The 17,885-nt window shown below is 39.1% G+C and overlaps 1 protein-coding gene across 11 annotated transcripts in view; it reads right to left on the reverse strand.

The window, feature by feature from the left end:
* Positions 1–17,885, reverse strand: part of ESRRG (estrogen related receptor gamma) — a 369,245-nt gene that overhangs the window by 207,591 nt on the left and 143,769 nt on the right. For 3 of the 11 annotated variants that reach the window (XM_063391048.1, XM_063391045.1, XM_063391046.1), the window contains one exon: positions 16,581–16,639. The exons of 6 other annotated variants lie outside the window; for them this stretch is intronic. Coding sequence is in view for 2 of the 5 variants with exons in the window: in XM_063391043.1 (XP_063247113.1) it covers positions 16,486–16,520 (35 nt within the window). In the remaining 3 variants the exon portion in view is untranslated. Of the gene's footprint in view, positions 1–16,485; positions 16,640–17,885 lie in introns of all 11 variants that reach the window. 2 more of the 11 variants (XM_063391043.1, XM_063391044.1) reach the window with 1 other exon arrangement.

Raw genomic sequence — 17,885 nt, forward strand, 5'->3', positions numbered from 1 at the left:
CCCCATCTTCGAAAGCGCCCTCCAGAAAGCTGGAAACACTGAGCTGTTAACAAGTGGCATTATTACTTCTGCTTCAGAATGGTGCTCACAGAACGCTTAACAAGGGCGTGCAGGATAGCAAACGAACCCTGCCTGTAAGTAAAAAGCTTCATAACTCAGCTGCTGCCACCTCCTCTCCGTCGCCTCATTTGTGTGATAAATTTTGTATTCCTCAGGCATTCGTTAAAGATCTGATCCTGCACAGCGCTGGGTGCCCTCCATACCTATAGGTTTCGGGGAAGCTGAGGAGCTCATTACTTTGCAGGATAAAGATCTACCAGAAAGAATCCAAACTTAAAAGCTGGCTGCCAGCAGCTCCCACTCTGCCCTCCCTCATCCCAGCGCCGCTCCACACGCCATCACACAAGGGAAACGGAGGGCAGAAATTAGCTTAGTGAATCATCGCTAATTCCTACCAATTTAAATCCTGGTTTTCTTTTTCCTGCCTATAATTCAGCACTTTATTTAAGGTTTTGCTTGGCCTGAGCGAGTCCCGAGAGCAAGGTCTGGAATTGCTGGAAGTTTTAATGATGTTGTTTCACTAGCAGCTGCTGACTTACGAATCCTCCTATTTGTCGTAAAAACGATTTTGTTTCTCTGTGCATGCTTGGTTTGAACCACTATAGAGATAACTATCATGCTTCTTGATAGCCCTTAAAAGCAAGAGAGACTCACTCTCGTATAGAGAGAAGAAATTAAGTGTTCAAAACTTAGATCAAAAAGTTGTCAAGCTGGCCTTTTCTGAAGACTTCATTTGAATTCAAACCCAGTTGTCTCCAGGTTGGACAAAAAGTCAAAAAGTTTCAAGTCCAGAAATCACACAGAGTGGCTCACCCTTAAAATTATGATATGAAATCGGTAGGCATTCCTAAATTATTTTCCTGATTTCTCTTTCAATCCAAGCAAAACTCAAAGTGTAATAAAATAAGGTATGCGTGAAGAAAGGCTAAATTTTTATCTCAGATGATGAAACCTATAATGAACAGGAAAACACTAATTTCTTCTGGTGCTGTCATTTACTAGAATCAACATCATCCTTCCTGTCTTTATTCAGCAGAGAAAACAAAGCTAATCCCAATTTCTAAAGAGCTGGCTAATAAAGGAGTCAAGGGATCATTAGTCTAATTAACTCATTCCTGTTTTCAGTTTACATTTCATTATGCTATTACACTCTTTGAAATGTCAATTTTTAAATACCATAGAAAACTGTTTAACATATAGACATTATGTTCAACAAATCTAGAGACATATAGAACAGTTACTCAATATTAGTAACTTAATAGTATCCTGGTGTGCAACTCAATATCTCCCAGCCAAAGCATTATTGTAAACTCCATTTATTGATATAAAAATCAGGGAAGTATTTCAGTGACACTTGGCCCCTTGCTTAATGGCAGTGCTTTTACTACCTGAGTATTTCATAATAGTCAGGTAGATGTCCTTGCATCCACTTTTGGTAATCAGACCATTTTATTCTGAACAAAAATAAATCAGGATAGGAAGCTACAACTTCCTGCCAGGTTTCTTTTTTTCTTCTTTTTATTGGGTGTCTTTCTATAGCTTAACGCAATGAGTCACTTACTGCACTTTAAGTCAATTTTTAAATTGATTTAATGAGTCATTCAAGCAATTTACTGTCTTTCAAGTCAATTTTTAAATAAACACAACTTCTGTTAAATTGATGGTAAGTTCTGTAATCAGCTGTTTGGAAACAATCAACCTCAGTTAACAGCATGAGCTTTACTGCTATGCTTGCACAGGCAAGTACAAATTTCATAAAACAATTAAATGAATTATATTGGTGAACTATTACATAACAATATGTGCATGCACACAAAAGTAAATAGGAAGGAAGCAGGCCTGTGAGCACACACGCACCAGCAGGCATTTGTCTGTCTGTACCTCTGAACATCTCACGTGCACTGGCTTCCTTCCTACTGGGAGCACCCAGCTCTTGCTGGTTCACTCCACACAGTAAACCACTAAACCTGTGTAACACTACACATGACTTGTCCCCACACACCTCCTGAATTGCTCACATGCTTCAATTAGACATATATCACAAACTGTTGGACCACAGCCTGAAGGATGAAGACACTTTGCCAGTATGCTTCTCCACAGTGAAATCTCCACAGGAGTTTGGGGTACCCCACCAACTAAGATGGGCACAACTTGCACTATCTCCTTGGTATCCCCTTTTCTGAATGACCCTTATGTATGTGAGAGCCTTTTCTGGTGTGTCTGAGATCCACCAAACCCCTTTTTAAAACCTCCCGATATCACCTGGACTGCACCTACAGCAGAAAGCTCACTAACTAATTCCCTGGCTATTTTAATTTCAAAGAACTGGAATTTTGTCTTCTGAATAGCCAGGACCCTGCCGAGACCTCTACAGCACCTATACCACACCCTCAAATTGTGACAGTGTACTGATACAAGTTCAGCTGCTCTGGGCTGGAGGTGCTACAGAGAGGACCATAAGTTAGTTTTAACATCCACCTGTGCAGTCTATTGCAGGAAAAAAATTGTTGCTGGTTCCTAGCAAACAGAACATGAGAGCAGACACGACACTGGTTGAGGGAAACCATGCAGCCACTCATGGTCAGTGGTTTTTGTAGCTGTCCTTGCACTGTGGAAGGAACAAGGGTGCAGCTTTACACACAGAAGTTTGCAAAGTATGTCTGAGAAGAGGGGTTTGCATTAGAAATCTCTCTCCTAGTGAGACACACGACTGCACCTCCAGATGAGAGACAGATAAAGAGATGTTTATCAGAACTCGAAACTGAGGGGAAGCTTGAGCAGTGGCAACCATGTGAACCATGGAATCCATGCAACGTATTTTGGGATCATAGTATGGGGATCCCAGATCTGCAGGAAGCAAAGAGTACGTTCCCATTCTGCTTTTTGTCGCCAGCAATAATACACTTCAAGAAAAGGAGTGCCTTTAAAAAATGTCAAGGAAGACCATGAATGGAGAGGTGAATTTTAGCTTGAGCTTAAAGGATTAAACTACATCCATTAATTAAGGTATTTTGAGAAAACTAATGAAAAAAAGATATCTATGTGTTGAAAATGTAATACATATATCTTTAGTATCATCTCTGCTTTTAGGAGAATTGAATTCAGATAGGAACTGTGGCTAACAAGGAACCTGATAATGCTCCTGGAATAAGAGGTGAGCAGTAGCTCTCATTAATTTACGTTCTTAGTGTTATTTGGCTCCATGGGCTGTCCCAATGTGATCTAACAGGATGTGGCATGCCAGAATGCATCACAACATGTTTGGAATTGTAAAAGCACACAGACCCTCAACAACTAAACTTCCCTGCAACCGCTGGTACGGAGTTCAGCATTCCTGATCAGGCACTGTCTCAGCTTTATTATCAACATGTTATACCTCCCACTGCTTGTTCAATGAGTATTTTCTCTCGTCTGTTTTCTAAACCAGTCAAAGCAGGCCAATGCCCCCTAATTTAAAAACAAAAGCACAGAACAATGCTTAAAGCTTTGACTTACTGGGATTTTTTATTCTCTTCTCCTCCATGTATTTTTACGTGGTATCATCTAAATCTAGCATTGTCGAGAGAAGACAGAGGCGATTAGGAGATACACACAGTTATTTTAGCAAATCCCTTAAAAAAAATAAAATAATTGGACTTGAAAGAAGCCTGAAACATTAGAGCAAAAGCGAGTATGAAAGAAGGAGCTATGGCACCGTACGCCCCGTCTAACAAGGTATTGAGCACCGAAGCCCAGGGGACTCTTGGTACTCTCGCTGTGAAGATTAGACAAGAGCACTCGCGCAGGACACAGCAGGAATATGAAGGGACATGAAGTGAGCAATCCCAGCAGACAGCCTGTTGAAATGTCAGTCAGGCACTCTGCCTCCACCACCTTTCACAGAGCTAAACATCTCTTTATGTCAGAACAAATTGGGCAATCCTCAAATCTTTTTTTCCTCTCCCCTGACTTCAATGCGGCGCCGAGCGCTGGGAAGGCGCGCGGGAGGGAGCGCGTACAGACAGTTCACTTCAGTTCACATGAAAGCGCCCTGACACGCTACAAGGCTGAATACTGATATTGGCAACTCTTACAATCTTATCAGAGAGGCAGGAGCAGCAGCAGCCGCCGTGCTGCACACCTTCCCCCTTTCCAATTACACCGGGTGGCTGTTCCCTTCCCAAGCATCCCGCAACGTCCTTTGAAAGTAAACTCCTGGGCTTGATCAAAGGCCACGAAAGCAAACACGTCGTTTCTGTATTTATGAGCATATTTACTTCTGTCATCTTTTTCTTGTTTTCACTCCTACCTTCCCTCGCCAGTCCATTAAGGAAGTCTAATTTTAACCAACACCTAGTACAGTGCTCAAATGCAGAATGGTGAGTAACCACAATCCTATTTTAAATGATTAGCTTTTCCTTACAAAATTCTGTACAGGGTATCTGGTTGGGTTTTTTGAATAAAAAAGCATACACAGAAGTTATTTTTGCAGGAGAACAATACAGAAACCTTCCCACTGACTTCTGTGAATGTTAGAGAGGTCTTAGTAAGATTGTATAGAGATACATGAATTAATGTGATTTTTTTTGTTGTTTTATTTGATTCGACACACGAAAACATCGCTTTAAAAATAAGCAGCCAATTTTCATTCTTGAGAAAAAAAGCATATGAAAACAGAAAACTTAACCCAGCTAAGACATGAAGAACTCTCTGAAACTGCCTCCAAGAACAGCAAGATTAAGCTGCTAATGCCACACTTACATTATAAATATGCTGAATAATAAAATTTCTTTTAAAGTACCTGTCTGAGCAAATCCCAAACAGACACACCCCAAACACCACAAAAATCCCTCCCCTGACAAATAAACCCATGTTTTTTTGTAAAGTGAATATTCAATAATACAAATAATTGGCCACTGCCATACCTGGCCACCTACTCTTTAGATCAGAGGTTTATATAATTTGTACAAAAGGATCAATTTCTAGGACTTCACTCTGAATACTTTCTAAAAGCTGCCTAGCATTTCTAATATTAATTGATTATAGTTAAAGATCAGATGCATTTCATTACAATTTTAAGTTTCTGTTTATGATATTCAGGCAGGTAAATGCCTGTGTGTATTGAAGAGACATTACCAGATCATTTACTGCCCATTACCGCCAAGAAAAGAAGCCCATACTGGAACAAGCAGTGCAGCATTTCTGGCATTTGTTAAAGGAAGAAAGCTTTATAAGAAAAAAGAAATATCACTGATTTTTACAGGTGTTTAATAAAGATAAGCTGAAAAAAGGGTTCCTATTTTAAGCTTGGTGATAGCTAAAAATGCATTCAAATATGTTCAAAAGCAATCTGAAGTCTCCTAAAAATGGGTGTTTAAAAGTATTCAAGAAAACAGTAAAAATGCAAATATTTGTCACATTATTGTAGGATATGGGAGAAAAATGCTCATAAATTCAAAGAACCCTGCTGAGGCAAACTGCATTTCATTTAAATATGACATTATTTGGGAGTCATTAAAACAAAAATAATGTTTATCGGTTGCCTTGTAAAGGTTACTCTGAGAAAACAGCCAAAGTTTGCCCAAATTCAAATGAGTGCTGAAAGGGACTGTGAACATAACACCCTTAATTTCAATTGTTGTAGCTGTGCCATGGGAAATAAAAAGACTAAATGTAATTGATGATTCACTACTACAGAAATACTACAGTAAAAATAATGAGGATGTATCAGTATTTTCAAGACTCTTGGCCTGATATTCTAATGTACTTCATACACATTAGGAGACAAATTAAAAAAAAAAATAAAAAAAAAAGGGTGCCAATAGTGACTGCTGACTTTTCATTCAGAAATGTTTTAAATCCCAAGAAGAAAAGATACAGTGCCTTGTGACTGCTACAAAATACATACAACAGCTGCCACCCCTCTATTCAAAGATCTTTCCTGATTTTTTATTAACAAACCCACATAATGGGACACTTAGGCTACAGAGGAATAGGCTATATGTTGAGTTTAATATTAAGAGCCTAAATCTCATTATTAAAAGAATCCAATCTTGGTGAAAAGAGATGGCTTCTAGCTGTAGCCATGAAGAGCCTTTTTAACTTCTGCAAAGTTAAAAATCTTCTGTTTACATGGACTTGCACAAGCCTCTCTGTACTCCTAAAAATCATAGTGAAATAATGCTAAAGGACCCCCTAAACCCTGGAGCTGCCATTCTGAACCTTAAACCGATCCCTGCAGTCATTCTGAACCATTAATTGCTGGTTATTTGTACATGGAAATCAAGATGTAGATGCATGCAGATCCCTTGATTATGCAGACATTTAGTCAGTGGCTTTACTACTACTGTGAGTAGTTTTTGGTGAAGCAATCAAATTAAGCATCCCATTAAATATCTGATGTAGGTAAATCAGGTCTTAAAATTTGATCCATCTTGCATCTCCATCTCTTAGATTTGATTGTATTTGTGAAAATCAATCATGCACTTGCCTTAGTCCTGCCTTAATTCTGTCAATGAATTTAAACACATCACATACAGCACTTTTATGTGGTTTAAATTCAGCTATGCAGACCCATTATGGTTCTGAGTTAAAATAATTCTCCACTGCACCCCTCTAAACAGTGGCTTGCCCAGACTGCCCACAAACTGGTCTCACTTCCAATCCATTTTGTGTGTTTCCTTCCAGTATGTCCTGAGCCACACGGTCTGAGGGGACAGGGAAAAGGGCTGGGATGTTACACTGCCTCTTACTACTGCTCACACCCTGTAGTTAAGCAGGTGCTTATTTACAATACCCTGCAACAGCCTATACCTAACACAGCTTCCTGAAGCTATTACAAGTGGACACACAATAACTGCAGGCAGAATTAGGCTTATTGTCTCCACAGATCTGTGCTAATATACCAGTGTCTCAAGACATCACTTCATTTTCATAACAAGGAGGAGATTTAATTTCTGCGGATTTCTATAAAAAGCAATTTGGAAACTCCTCAACAATGATATTGCTTCCCATAAATGCCAAATTGGTAAAAACATCATAAGAGGAAAACACACCACACTGACAATATCATTTTTTTCTAACTTAAGTACCAGCATTATTCAAAGACATTATACTGCTAAGTATCCAAATAATTCATTCATTTTAAGGATCGAAAGCATAATGTTATTTTGTTAAATTAAGCTCTCGCTTTCCCAAATCCCTCTTTTCCACTTATACTGAGGGAATGAAGGCAACTGAAACCACATCTGCGTGCAAGGCTTTTCAGTTTTCAGGGGTTCTTCTGTTCTGGTTGGGGTGTGCACTTCCCTTTTTGCTGATTACCAAAACGCAAAAGTAACTGCAATAATAATTGTAAATCCCTGATTTGGATGATAAAGTGAGCCTCAAGTATCATCATCTCATTCCCACCTTCAACTACTTGCAGGAAGGAGGAGGTTGGCGAGGGAAGTCATCATTTACCTCTAACTTATTGGTACTGCTGTAATACAGTCTCTCCAGCTAAAAGGAATTGTAACAACTGGAAGTGTTTGAAATGACATCAAAGATGAAAATTTCTGACTATGGTAGCTTGGGGTGGGGGGCAGGGGGTAGGTAGCTGGTTTTAAGCATAACCTACTAATTAAAGAACGTCAGGACTTTGTGGTCATTTAACACTCCCTATAAATGAAGACTTGATAACAGTTATTGATCTCAGTTTTCCTGGAAGAGGATCCCTGGGTTCAGCAGTGAGCAGTTTTGCTTCTCTTAGTTCATAAATACAAGAATAAGGCTATTGCTCAAATGCCACCCTAACTGTGAAAATGAAATAAAAGTGAATTTCAGTGCAGTGTGGAAAGCAATACAGGTGTATTTCCACAGGGTTTTTTTGAGTAGATAGCCCAAGGTTAATATAATCTCAAATTTTCTTATGGGAAATATGGAATTGCCACAGCTGACCTCTGCTATCACTGGAAAATATTTTCTTCATGAAAGCCTACTGAAACCATAGAAGTACATAAGTTACTGTTCTTATTTATGTATTGATCTTCCTTGTGCTACCATGGAACTGGAATACCTCTGCACATTAATGAACTCAGCCTAACAACACCTAAGATGGGACTATGAGCATTTCTGCTGCCCAGGCAAGAAGGTGAGCCAGGGAATAGGAAGTGTTGTGTTGTTGTTACCTGCAACACAACTGTGTCACAAGAAACACCTGGAAATGCCCATTGTCTCTCCTGTCTTATTCTTTTGTCATTCAAGGCTTTTCCCCATTTTTCTCCCTCCTAGAAATTTCTCCCTAAAACTCTGCTATAGCCTCATCAAATCAAAAGCTGATTTCTAAAACTTTCTGTGGAGGTGCTTCTAGCATTGAAAATATATTATCACAGGATTTGAACAGAGAAAATTAATTCCCTCCTCTTTCCACCTTCCCTTCCCCAAAACGAGAAAAGCGATCTCTCCATCTCCAGACCCCCAGGTCAGATTAAACCCAGATGTTGAAGGAGAGACCTAGAAAGAGGTGTACATCCCTTCCAATGAGGATTTAAGGAGAAGCTGCATGAGTAGATGAACTGTTGAACTCAGTCCTCTGTCTTAAAAATACATTTCATTTGGAGACTTAATGCACAATATAAGTACCCAAAAGATGCAACAGAATTCTGAAATATGAATTAAGGACGTATTGCCATCTCCAGCAAAATAATAAAAGTAGAGAGATTAAGAGGCAAGCATATATTTTTGAATTGTAGAATAGGTTTATAGGTCTTCTAATAACAACTTTTACTCAAACCTTACATAAATAGGCTTATATGATACAAATATTATGTGGGCTATGTGGAAACTACAAGGTCTCTAATCATGTTTAGGGATTACTTGACAGAACAGAGACATTTCATTCCTATTGGACCTAGGGATTACAGCAAAGAAACATCTAATATTCCATTTTTTAATTTCATGCATTTTTTATTTACTTTTAATGATGCTGTATATATTCATCATCCTGAAATATTAAAACAGTATGAAAAAAGTAATAAATTGGTGGAAAATTTAGGGAATGGGAATGCAACAGCACGCAAATCATACACTATCAAGTGCTTGATACACATTTAAAATTACTGTCTAGTACAGCAAAGCCAAATTCCTGGCAGATTTCTGAAGCGCAAAGTCACAATAAGAAGATCAGCAGAACAGACTGAAATAATAGAATATTCATCCCCCTAATCCATATGCAATTCTTTAGGGCTTTTTTTTAACAATGCATATGAGGTCTGACTGTATTCAGGATTTAAATAAGTTGTCTCTCTCTCTCTCTCACACACACACTCTCTGTATTTTTATAAAAAAAGTATATACAGTTATCATTTCTGCTCTACTGCACCCACATTGACAAGGTTAGCACATCTCCTCACACCTCAGATGAAACAATAGCATTTTAAACAACAAAAGTGTTAAAAGAAATACATTTATTCATACCATTGAAACCTCCTGCAACAGCTGTGTTGAAAGGAAGGGGTCCAGTTGCCTGGAAGAAGGATTTTTTTTTGTTTAGTACTTTTAACTCTTTCCTACAAGATTCTGAATAATTATTGGTTAATTTAAAGCAATATCACATGTAGTTCTGGCAATAAAATTTTGAAATCAGTATTAATTCTTTAAGATCCTGCCTTTCCCTCCAGACAGATGTAATTTTAGATCTGGTATTGTATAAAGGGACAGAGACCTAGAGACAAGTAAATCATCACTCAAAAGACAGATGCTGATGATAGGGATGGTCCATGCACAAAATGTGCTTGAGGACAGGAGATGGGGAGGTGGAGTATAAAACTTCCACTGCCGTGCTTGAGATTCACCAAATTACTTTCAACCAGTGCAAAGCCACAACTGAGCTATAGATGCTCCTCCAAACAGGAGAGTATGAAGAAATTCATCCCCTGTCATACAGCCTGATCCTTAGATCAAGCAGGTTTTGCTCAGGTTTAACTCTCTGATTAGGCTGTGAAATATCACCACCCCAGACTTATTTTATAAGTGAGATAAAATGAAGATATAAAATGAATGTACCCAACATAGGACACTTGCACCGGTAATGTTCGTGTGGACTCGCTAAATAAAGGTGCCCACATGTGATAATGATGATGGCCACATGCAGAAAGCAGCTTTCACAACCATCAGGACAGCTCTTGTCACAACTCTGTTAGTGAGGAGAAGGAGCACTAGGACAGGTGATGGGACATGAAAAGCCATCTGGTAAGTGAGAAAGAGCAGCCACATCCTGTGGAAACCTGAATACCCAAATGTAGCCACAGGCTATTTGTAGTAACAGGTCTCATGAGAAATGGCCTGGGGTGGAGATTGCTGCCCAGCATTTACCAGGACTTTGGGCTCCTACCTGGTGTGGGCCATGCTGGTCCAACCCTCTCAAAATCATGCTCGTGTGTTATTAGCTAGACTGTGATATCAGTTGACATTGCTACTCACATTGCAAGGTTACTTTTAATTCAACACAGGCTAAGCAGGCAATGTTAAAACATTTAATGGAAGACTTTCTTTTTGCTGAAGAATCTGCTTACCTGCCCTTACTGTGACACCTATCTACATTGACACAGACTCCAAACTTACTGGTGCTTATTGTTTACAGGTATCTAATTATTACTGATGGACTGGGGAGAAAAAAACCTCCCTAAGCATACTGAAATCAGCAGAAGTGAACCCAAAACAGTGCTAGAACACATCCATCCTTTGTGTGTGTTTTGCAGGCAAATAAGCAAAAGAAGAAGCACTCTTAGAAATTATTTGATCAGTACTAATGGGAAAAGTGTGAACTTGTACAAGGAAATAAAAGGCACTGAACATAAAACTTCTGCTAGAAAATATGACCAGGATCTATGCTAGCAAACAGGGTCTAATAATGAACACTGAAGTTAGGAGAGAAAGCCTGACAGACGCCCTGCAGAGCTGCACTGGAGCGAATCTGAAAAGCACAGGTGGCAGCGACTGTGGTGCAAATGTACCACGTTTTTAAAAGACAGGACAATTAAGTAAAAGTATGAAGTACCTTCTCTATTTTGGGAGGAGAGTAAAAAAGGCCACAGAAGGAAGCTGGGATTTATTGAAGAGGAATACAGATCACCCAGTGAAAATCAGGGTATGCCTGAAATACATCAGTATTACTCTCCCTTTTGCCATCCTTTATTTTACAGGACACAACAAAGATCCATATGAGTTTCTGTTTTAGTGAAGACAACAACAGTTTATGACAGGGGAGGCTAGAAAAGAGTAGCAAAGCTTTTGGCCAAATTCAGTACTTTGTTCCTAAGCAGGGAGCTATTAAACCCTTTCTGCAAGTGTTTGTAAATAGAGTGAGCACTTTCTAAGGTGCACAAAGAATATTTTGTTTCCTTGTACAGATTCAGAGAAGTCAATCAGCCACATTTTTTAGAAAGCTTCTAAGCAAGCAATGCAAGACATATATTTGGAATATGAAAGTTTAATCCTACTCATTAAAACATGACAAACTTATAATTAATTGAGAATGGAGTCAATAATGAGAACATCCTTCAACGTAATGATGTTGGTACTATCAGCTTGTAATATGGGAATACGCTGTAGAAAGCAAAGCATAATATGGAAAAATTACAAGTCAGTTTAAAAAAAGAACAGCCTGAAAGTTTTGCCTTGAGTAGAATCTTTAAAACACAAAATTTAAATCCTCAAAAGCTACATTTTTCCAGTCTTCAAATGAGATAATACATTATGTTGTTTTCCTGTGATGAGGAATAATTCAAGGTCTTACATTGTCTGATTAATCTCTCAACCAATATTTAGAAAAGGTTTCTCTTTGAACTAATCAAACTTGACAAAAGCAATCTTCAAACTATGCCACATTCACTGATTTGTAAGCTATCTCAAACTTGTGTTTTATTAAATGCAGTTTAAATTAGCAACAGCTCTAAATTCACCTGCTTATGACACCCCCTGAGTCTCGCCAACAGTACATAAGATAGGCAAAAAGCCCACATATGCAGATTAAAATTATTAGGACAAGCTGGTTGTGGGTTTTTTAAAAAAAGAAGGATGCAGTTTTAATTTTAAGATAGCACTCCCTATTGCTCACACTACATTGCATTTCAGGGGATAGTTGCTGATGGTATTCAGTTTACTTTTTCTGGAGATAGTTGCCCTGATCTTACTGGATAAGGTCTCCCCAGTGATCCCTCCAAATAATGCTTATTTCTTTATCCACAGAAAGAGGCTAAATTTCAATATACAATCTTAAGATATTCTTTGGCTTTCAGTACCAAGCAGTATCATGAGGTTAAAGGACATCTCTCCAGAAGAGCAATGTTTTGATGAGAACAATCAGTAAGGAAGCACTACAACCCAGCCAGGTAGGGATCCCTGTGGGCAAGGGCATTAACACCACCCTGGCCTTCACCTTCACTAATGGTGTTGGTGGTTTCCTTTCTTTCTGTGAGTGGCCATATGTGTGCAAACAGGATTTTCCCTTGGTTTCAGAATGTGTTGAAATTTGGCTGCCTGACTCTGAGCACTAAAAGAGATTCCTGAGTTAGCACAGCTAAGAAGGAATGGAAAAAAACTGTGGGAGAGATGTAAGTATTAATTCCCTACTGCGAATGTTCCAAGAGGAAATCAGGCCTCCAGCTCATTCTTCCTCGCAAGTCACACTTAAGTCATGGATAAATAAGTTTCTGAGCTACTAACTCCCCTCTATTTCCTCCTCTTGGCTGGGTACAACCAAGAATCTGCATTTCTGGCAATACCCATGGTAAAATAACACAATGCTCCATCAACAAAGCCTCAGGTGTCTTAGGAGTTGCTAGTGCAAATCTTGCTGGGACTCAAGGACGGATATTCAAATATTGGGTAACGCGCTCTGACTGGGAAGACTATCAATAGAGTTTCTCAATTTGTTTATATAAATGGGCCAACACTTTTAAAAGCACTTCAGAGCACTTAACTAAAGCAAACAAGCACTTGAACTTTAAATATCTAGCAAGAGAAGTCAATGACAAGTATGCCTTGACTTAGTAAATTTTAGTCTTTGCAGCCTTTCGTTCATAGTCTCTTCATGAAGAGATGCACCAGGCTCCCATCTCAACTTCAGCTCTGCTCTAAGATACAGATTGAGTGGGGTGAGGAACAGCCTAGTGCCCTTTTGGTTCTTTTCCTTAAAGCAAACAGCTTTGCTTCTCCCTATGCAGGGATCTTGGGTCCATAATAGTCTTTATAAAGCAGCTTCCTGATTTTGAAAACTTACTCTCTCTTTTATTTGGCCCTTAAAGTAGGATTACTTCATCTTATAAACTTCATTTTCCCTGATAACCAGGGTAGCTAAGCCTTGATTTGGGAATGTAACATTTACCAAACTCCATCCTACTAATTCCCAAAAGGTCTGGGAATAACTTTCTATGTTCAGGACTAGGGTGCCTTTGGTAAGTGGTCTCATCATGGTGCCAGCACCACGTGCATTTTTTATATCTTCATATTTGTAACACTCCTCTTCCTAGCTACTGCATTATACACAACCACAGCGGTCATTTCCTGAATTAGTGTCATCTGATTCACACAATTCACATTCACATACACTTCTCTGCTGACAACCAGCACCTAAAGGAGTAAAACAAAAGATTATTCTGGAGTTTTGGACAGTTTGGGTTTTTTCTTTTTTAAACTGATGTCTAGCTCAAGTACTAAGCTTGCCCCTAGAAACAAGAAGGTGGTGTTTAAAACAAGTATTTCTGATCAGTAGCAGGTAAATCTCATTCCCTAAAATCCTGCAACAGATCTTGATTTTTATTTCTCTCTGAATGTGTTTTGCACACAGACTGCATAATGTGGCAGAAAAAACTTTACTTCAACCTGGCCTTCACCATCTTAGAAAATGGAAATAAAGAATTTTTAAGCTATATTCTAGAGCTCAATGGCCACACTGGGGTTTTAGTTTGCTAGTTTTAGGGGACATGAAGCATGTTCTGGAACTGGCTGCTTGGGATTGGTACTGATTAGTCTGGTCATGAACATTCTCAAAACAATATTTTGGTAGAAAAAACCCCACAGTTGATACAGTTGAAAATATGAACTACTCAGTGCTAGAGCCTCAGATTTTGCACAGTTCCTAAAAGAAATGCTTTGAAAACTCTTTGAAATACCATGCAAGTCATAATTGGGTTTTAATGTATAAAACGGCTCAGTAATTTAAATGTTTGGAAAAGAAAACAGTCTTTCCTGGAGTTTATGAAGTGATAAGTCTATTTCTTAGAATGATTAACTGTGCAACCTGATTTTGAACATGAGCATCTCCTAGCATATGCTCTCCACAGCTGACATTGTGAGAACATACAGTTTTACCAAATTAATATTTCAGGGTATTAAATTTACCAATTTAATATCCAATTCTGATATTAAACTCCCATTCCTCACCTCCCTGCCTTGAGTAAGTGCCTTGGTTTCTACAGAAGTAGGTTTACTTCCTATTCTTAAACAAGCAAAATCAGGAATAAGCTCTGCTCCTCATGCATTCGGGTCTACTGAGTGACAAATTAAATTTGTACATACAGGATGCATATCATGACATTTCCTCTAGAAACTTTAAAAACAAAACAACCAAAAAATAACCACAAATGCAGAAAATGAATGACATTCAAGGATAATACAACACTCACTCACTTACAGAAAATTTTTAGTAGCAAATGCATATCCAAAAAATAAATGAAGTACAGCCAGGACAGCTTAAAGAATGCTTTTGGAGAAGAATGCCCCAAATAACGTCCCAATTTAGAACAATGAGAAAACAAGACTAAGAAAAAAGAAAATGCAGTTCAGTTCTGAACTCACTGCAAATAAGTAACAAGACCTAATAATTTAGGAAGTCCTTAAAGAGCCCATGGCTTTGGCAGAAATTAATTAAATGGTGAGGTGATATTAAAGAATAGAAGAATAAACTTAGACAAGATTACCTGAGAGAGAAAAAGAGACAAAAGCAGTGAAAAGAAACAGACCCAGGGAAAGTATTACTTCATTCTAATAATAGTTTCATCAACAGAATATCTGTATGCACTAACACTTAATTTGAGCATCCTGAATTCTGATCCTGATTTCTCGAGATGGCAACTACAATATTAAAAAAAATACTTAAATTGCTCATTACTAGAAATAGATTGATTTGCATGAGAAAAATGCAGAGTTAAGATTCCCATTTCATTTACGAATATTAAGATCCTAAAATAAAGTCTGAAAGTAAGTCCTAATTCCCAGGCTAACGCTTCCCTCCTGTTGGTGACAACATCCTTGCCCCTGGGATCTGGGAAACGCCATATACGGCAGCCACAGGGAACAGAAAAACAGTGTGAGCCCAGAAAACCTGAACAAGGGCTCAGGAGATGAGCATGAGAACTTGCAATTCTATCTGGTACTCAAAGACAAACAAACAGAGAAACATCCAAGTGGGAAGTGCCATCCACAGTAAAAGGCCTGACTTGACTTACGCCCACCTGAGCAAAAGCCATGGGCATGCTCAAATTTTTTTATTTCCCAGGAGCTTTCCTATCTTCAGCAAAACTTGCTGGTGCACATGGCCAGCTACTTTGTTTATTTTTAAGTAAAACTGACTGAAGACACATCAGTTTACCCTGGTGCAGAAGCCAATTGCCAGAGTAATGATGGCTGATATCCTGCAGTCAGCACATTTCAAATTGCTTACTGGTTTTAGGTTTTAAATTGCTTACCAAATTCTAACTTCAGTTATATTTGGGTTGGGTTTTTTGGGGGATGGGGAGAGAGAGAGGGGAGTGGATGGTATTAAATTTAATAGAAACAAATCACCAAGGTATTAGAAAAACAGCAGTTCATTTACCTGCTGCTCTAGAGAATAGCTTGGGAATGTAAATTTTAGCTTTCCCACACGTACAGCTCTAAGCTAAACATTAGGTTGTCTGAACTGTCTTCATCCCCTGAACACTACATGCAAGAACTCTTAATTTTGTGTTCTAGCTCTTTAAGCAGAGTTGCTTCTATAGTTAAGAGCCACCTTGGTGTTCCTCAAAACTTTTCTGAAGTATGAGACAACCCTTCATTTGGAAGGTAAGAGTCTGTCACGTTCTAGGACCTTCAGCCACTAACCCCTCTCTCATCCATAAGTGTCTAATGCATTTCCCTTTTAAACTTACTGAACACTTACAGCAGCCAAAACACATTTTTTAACATCACTAAAACGCTGGCTCTGACGACCCTGGGACTCTAGCAAAGTTCAAGAGCAGGACCAAAATTTGAAGGGTTGGTTTAAAGATTAAGCCTGAGCCCTTGGTGCACCAGAAGGGACACACCTGAGGAGGCACACACCCCTCCCACTGGTGGCTGCGTCTCCCACCCCCCGGCAGCTGCGGCGTGCTCGTTCCACCAGACAAATCGCAGAGGAGAGGGAGCGAACCCCCTTCATGGACTCACCATCCTTTTCTAGTCACATTCACTACGCATTGCATTAGAAAATCGTAACGGTGTTAAAATATTTTGGCAGGATTTGTTATGGCCAGATCACTCACTTCCTTTGGGACACACAAAGCCTCCTCTGGCAATGAAACAGCCCAAATGTCAGCAAATCCTATAGAACAGAAAACGGTCTGTCAATGTAAAGCCTAAACGAATCTCCAGTTAAGCAAAACAAAACTGTAAAACTGTAAAACATAAAAATGCACATACAGAAAAAAGAAACAACTTAGAAATATTCACTTTTTATCAAGGTTTCTTTTTTTTTTTTTTCTCCCCACCCTCCAGAAACTTTTGAACAGCATTACAATGAATTCATCACAAGGTGCTATTAGAGCACAAGCTCCCTCCAAGTGTTACCAATTCACGGACAGATTAGAGGGCACATTAATAACATAGTTAATATGAAGTGTTTAGAGCCTTTACGTCGGTGACAAATACGACTCAGCCAAATTTCCTGACCATTGAGGCCACGGAGGAACAATTTGGTAGATTTCATCAACAGTTCTAATTATGTTCCTGTCAAGTCGAGAACAAAGTAATCCATAACTGGGGGGCTGCTCGGAGACAGTGCCACGTGAGAGTAATTTATGCCCAGGGCCCTTGCTGTAGTTAGTGTGCACAACGCTTGACTAACAAGTGGGTTCAAAAAAAGGATTTTATTAGCGAAAACACAGCCCTCCAGCTCCAAGCAGCTCATCAGGTGCAGGCTTAGCAGGAGTTATGAGGCAAAGTCTTCTTGTTTATAAAAGCATCTAAAGTCCACACTGGCCTCAGTGGTTTTTAAACCATAGGATTTTAACCCAAGGCTTCTGCTGGAGCTAGGTAAGCCCGCTGCCAAGGCCAGGTTACAACCCAGCCCCCTTTAAAATCATCTCAGCTCTTGGGACGATGGCAGTTCCACCTCAGAGGCCAAGTGGTACCAATGCCCTTTTGCAATGCTATAAATAACACACTAATGAAAGATGCAAAGGGATTATTAGCAACAGCAAACTAAAACATCACAATACACGATGTGTTTCTTACCACAGCTCAACTGGGAAACAGGCTGAGAAAGGGAAAGGGAGGGGAGGAAGGTAAATGGGGGAGAAGCTGTCATGTAATTTTGAGTCATTTTCCACTGTGATCTATATTGGGATACGGCTTCTATCCTTTCAAACAGGATCGCTTTATACATGACACTCTTGCTGCATTTCACAAAAAGCCAGGAACGTCTCCCTAGCGCTCAAAGTGCAAAGCCTGGCAGCGGTCATTCAGGATCAGTTACTTGCATATGCAGTGAGATGTAACAGAAAGTAAAATGATGCATTCCAAATGTATTTAAGAATGTTTTCTGTAAACAGAGGGTGAAATAACATCAG

The sequence above is a fragment of the Prinia subflava genome, chromosome 2 (genome assembly GCF_021018805.1).
Source record: "Prinia subflava isolate CZ2003 ecotype Zambia chromosome 2, Cam_Psub_1.2, whole genome shotgun sequence".
Taxonomy (NCBI): Eukaryota; Metazoa; Chordata; class Aves; order Passeriformes; family Cisticolidae; genus Prinia; species Prinia subflava.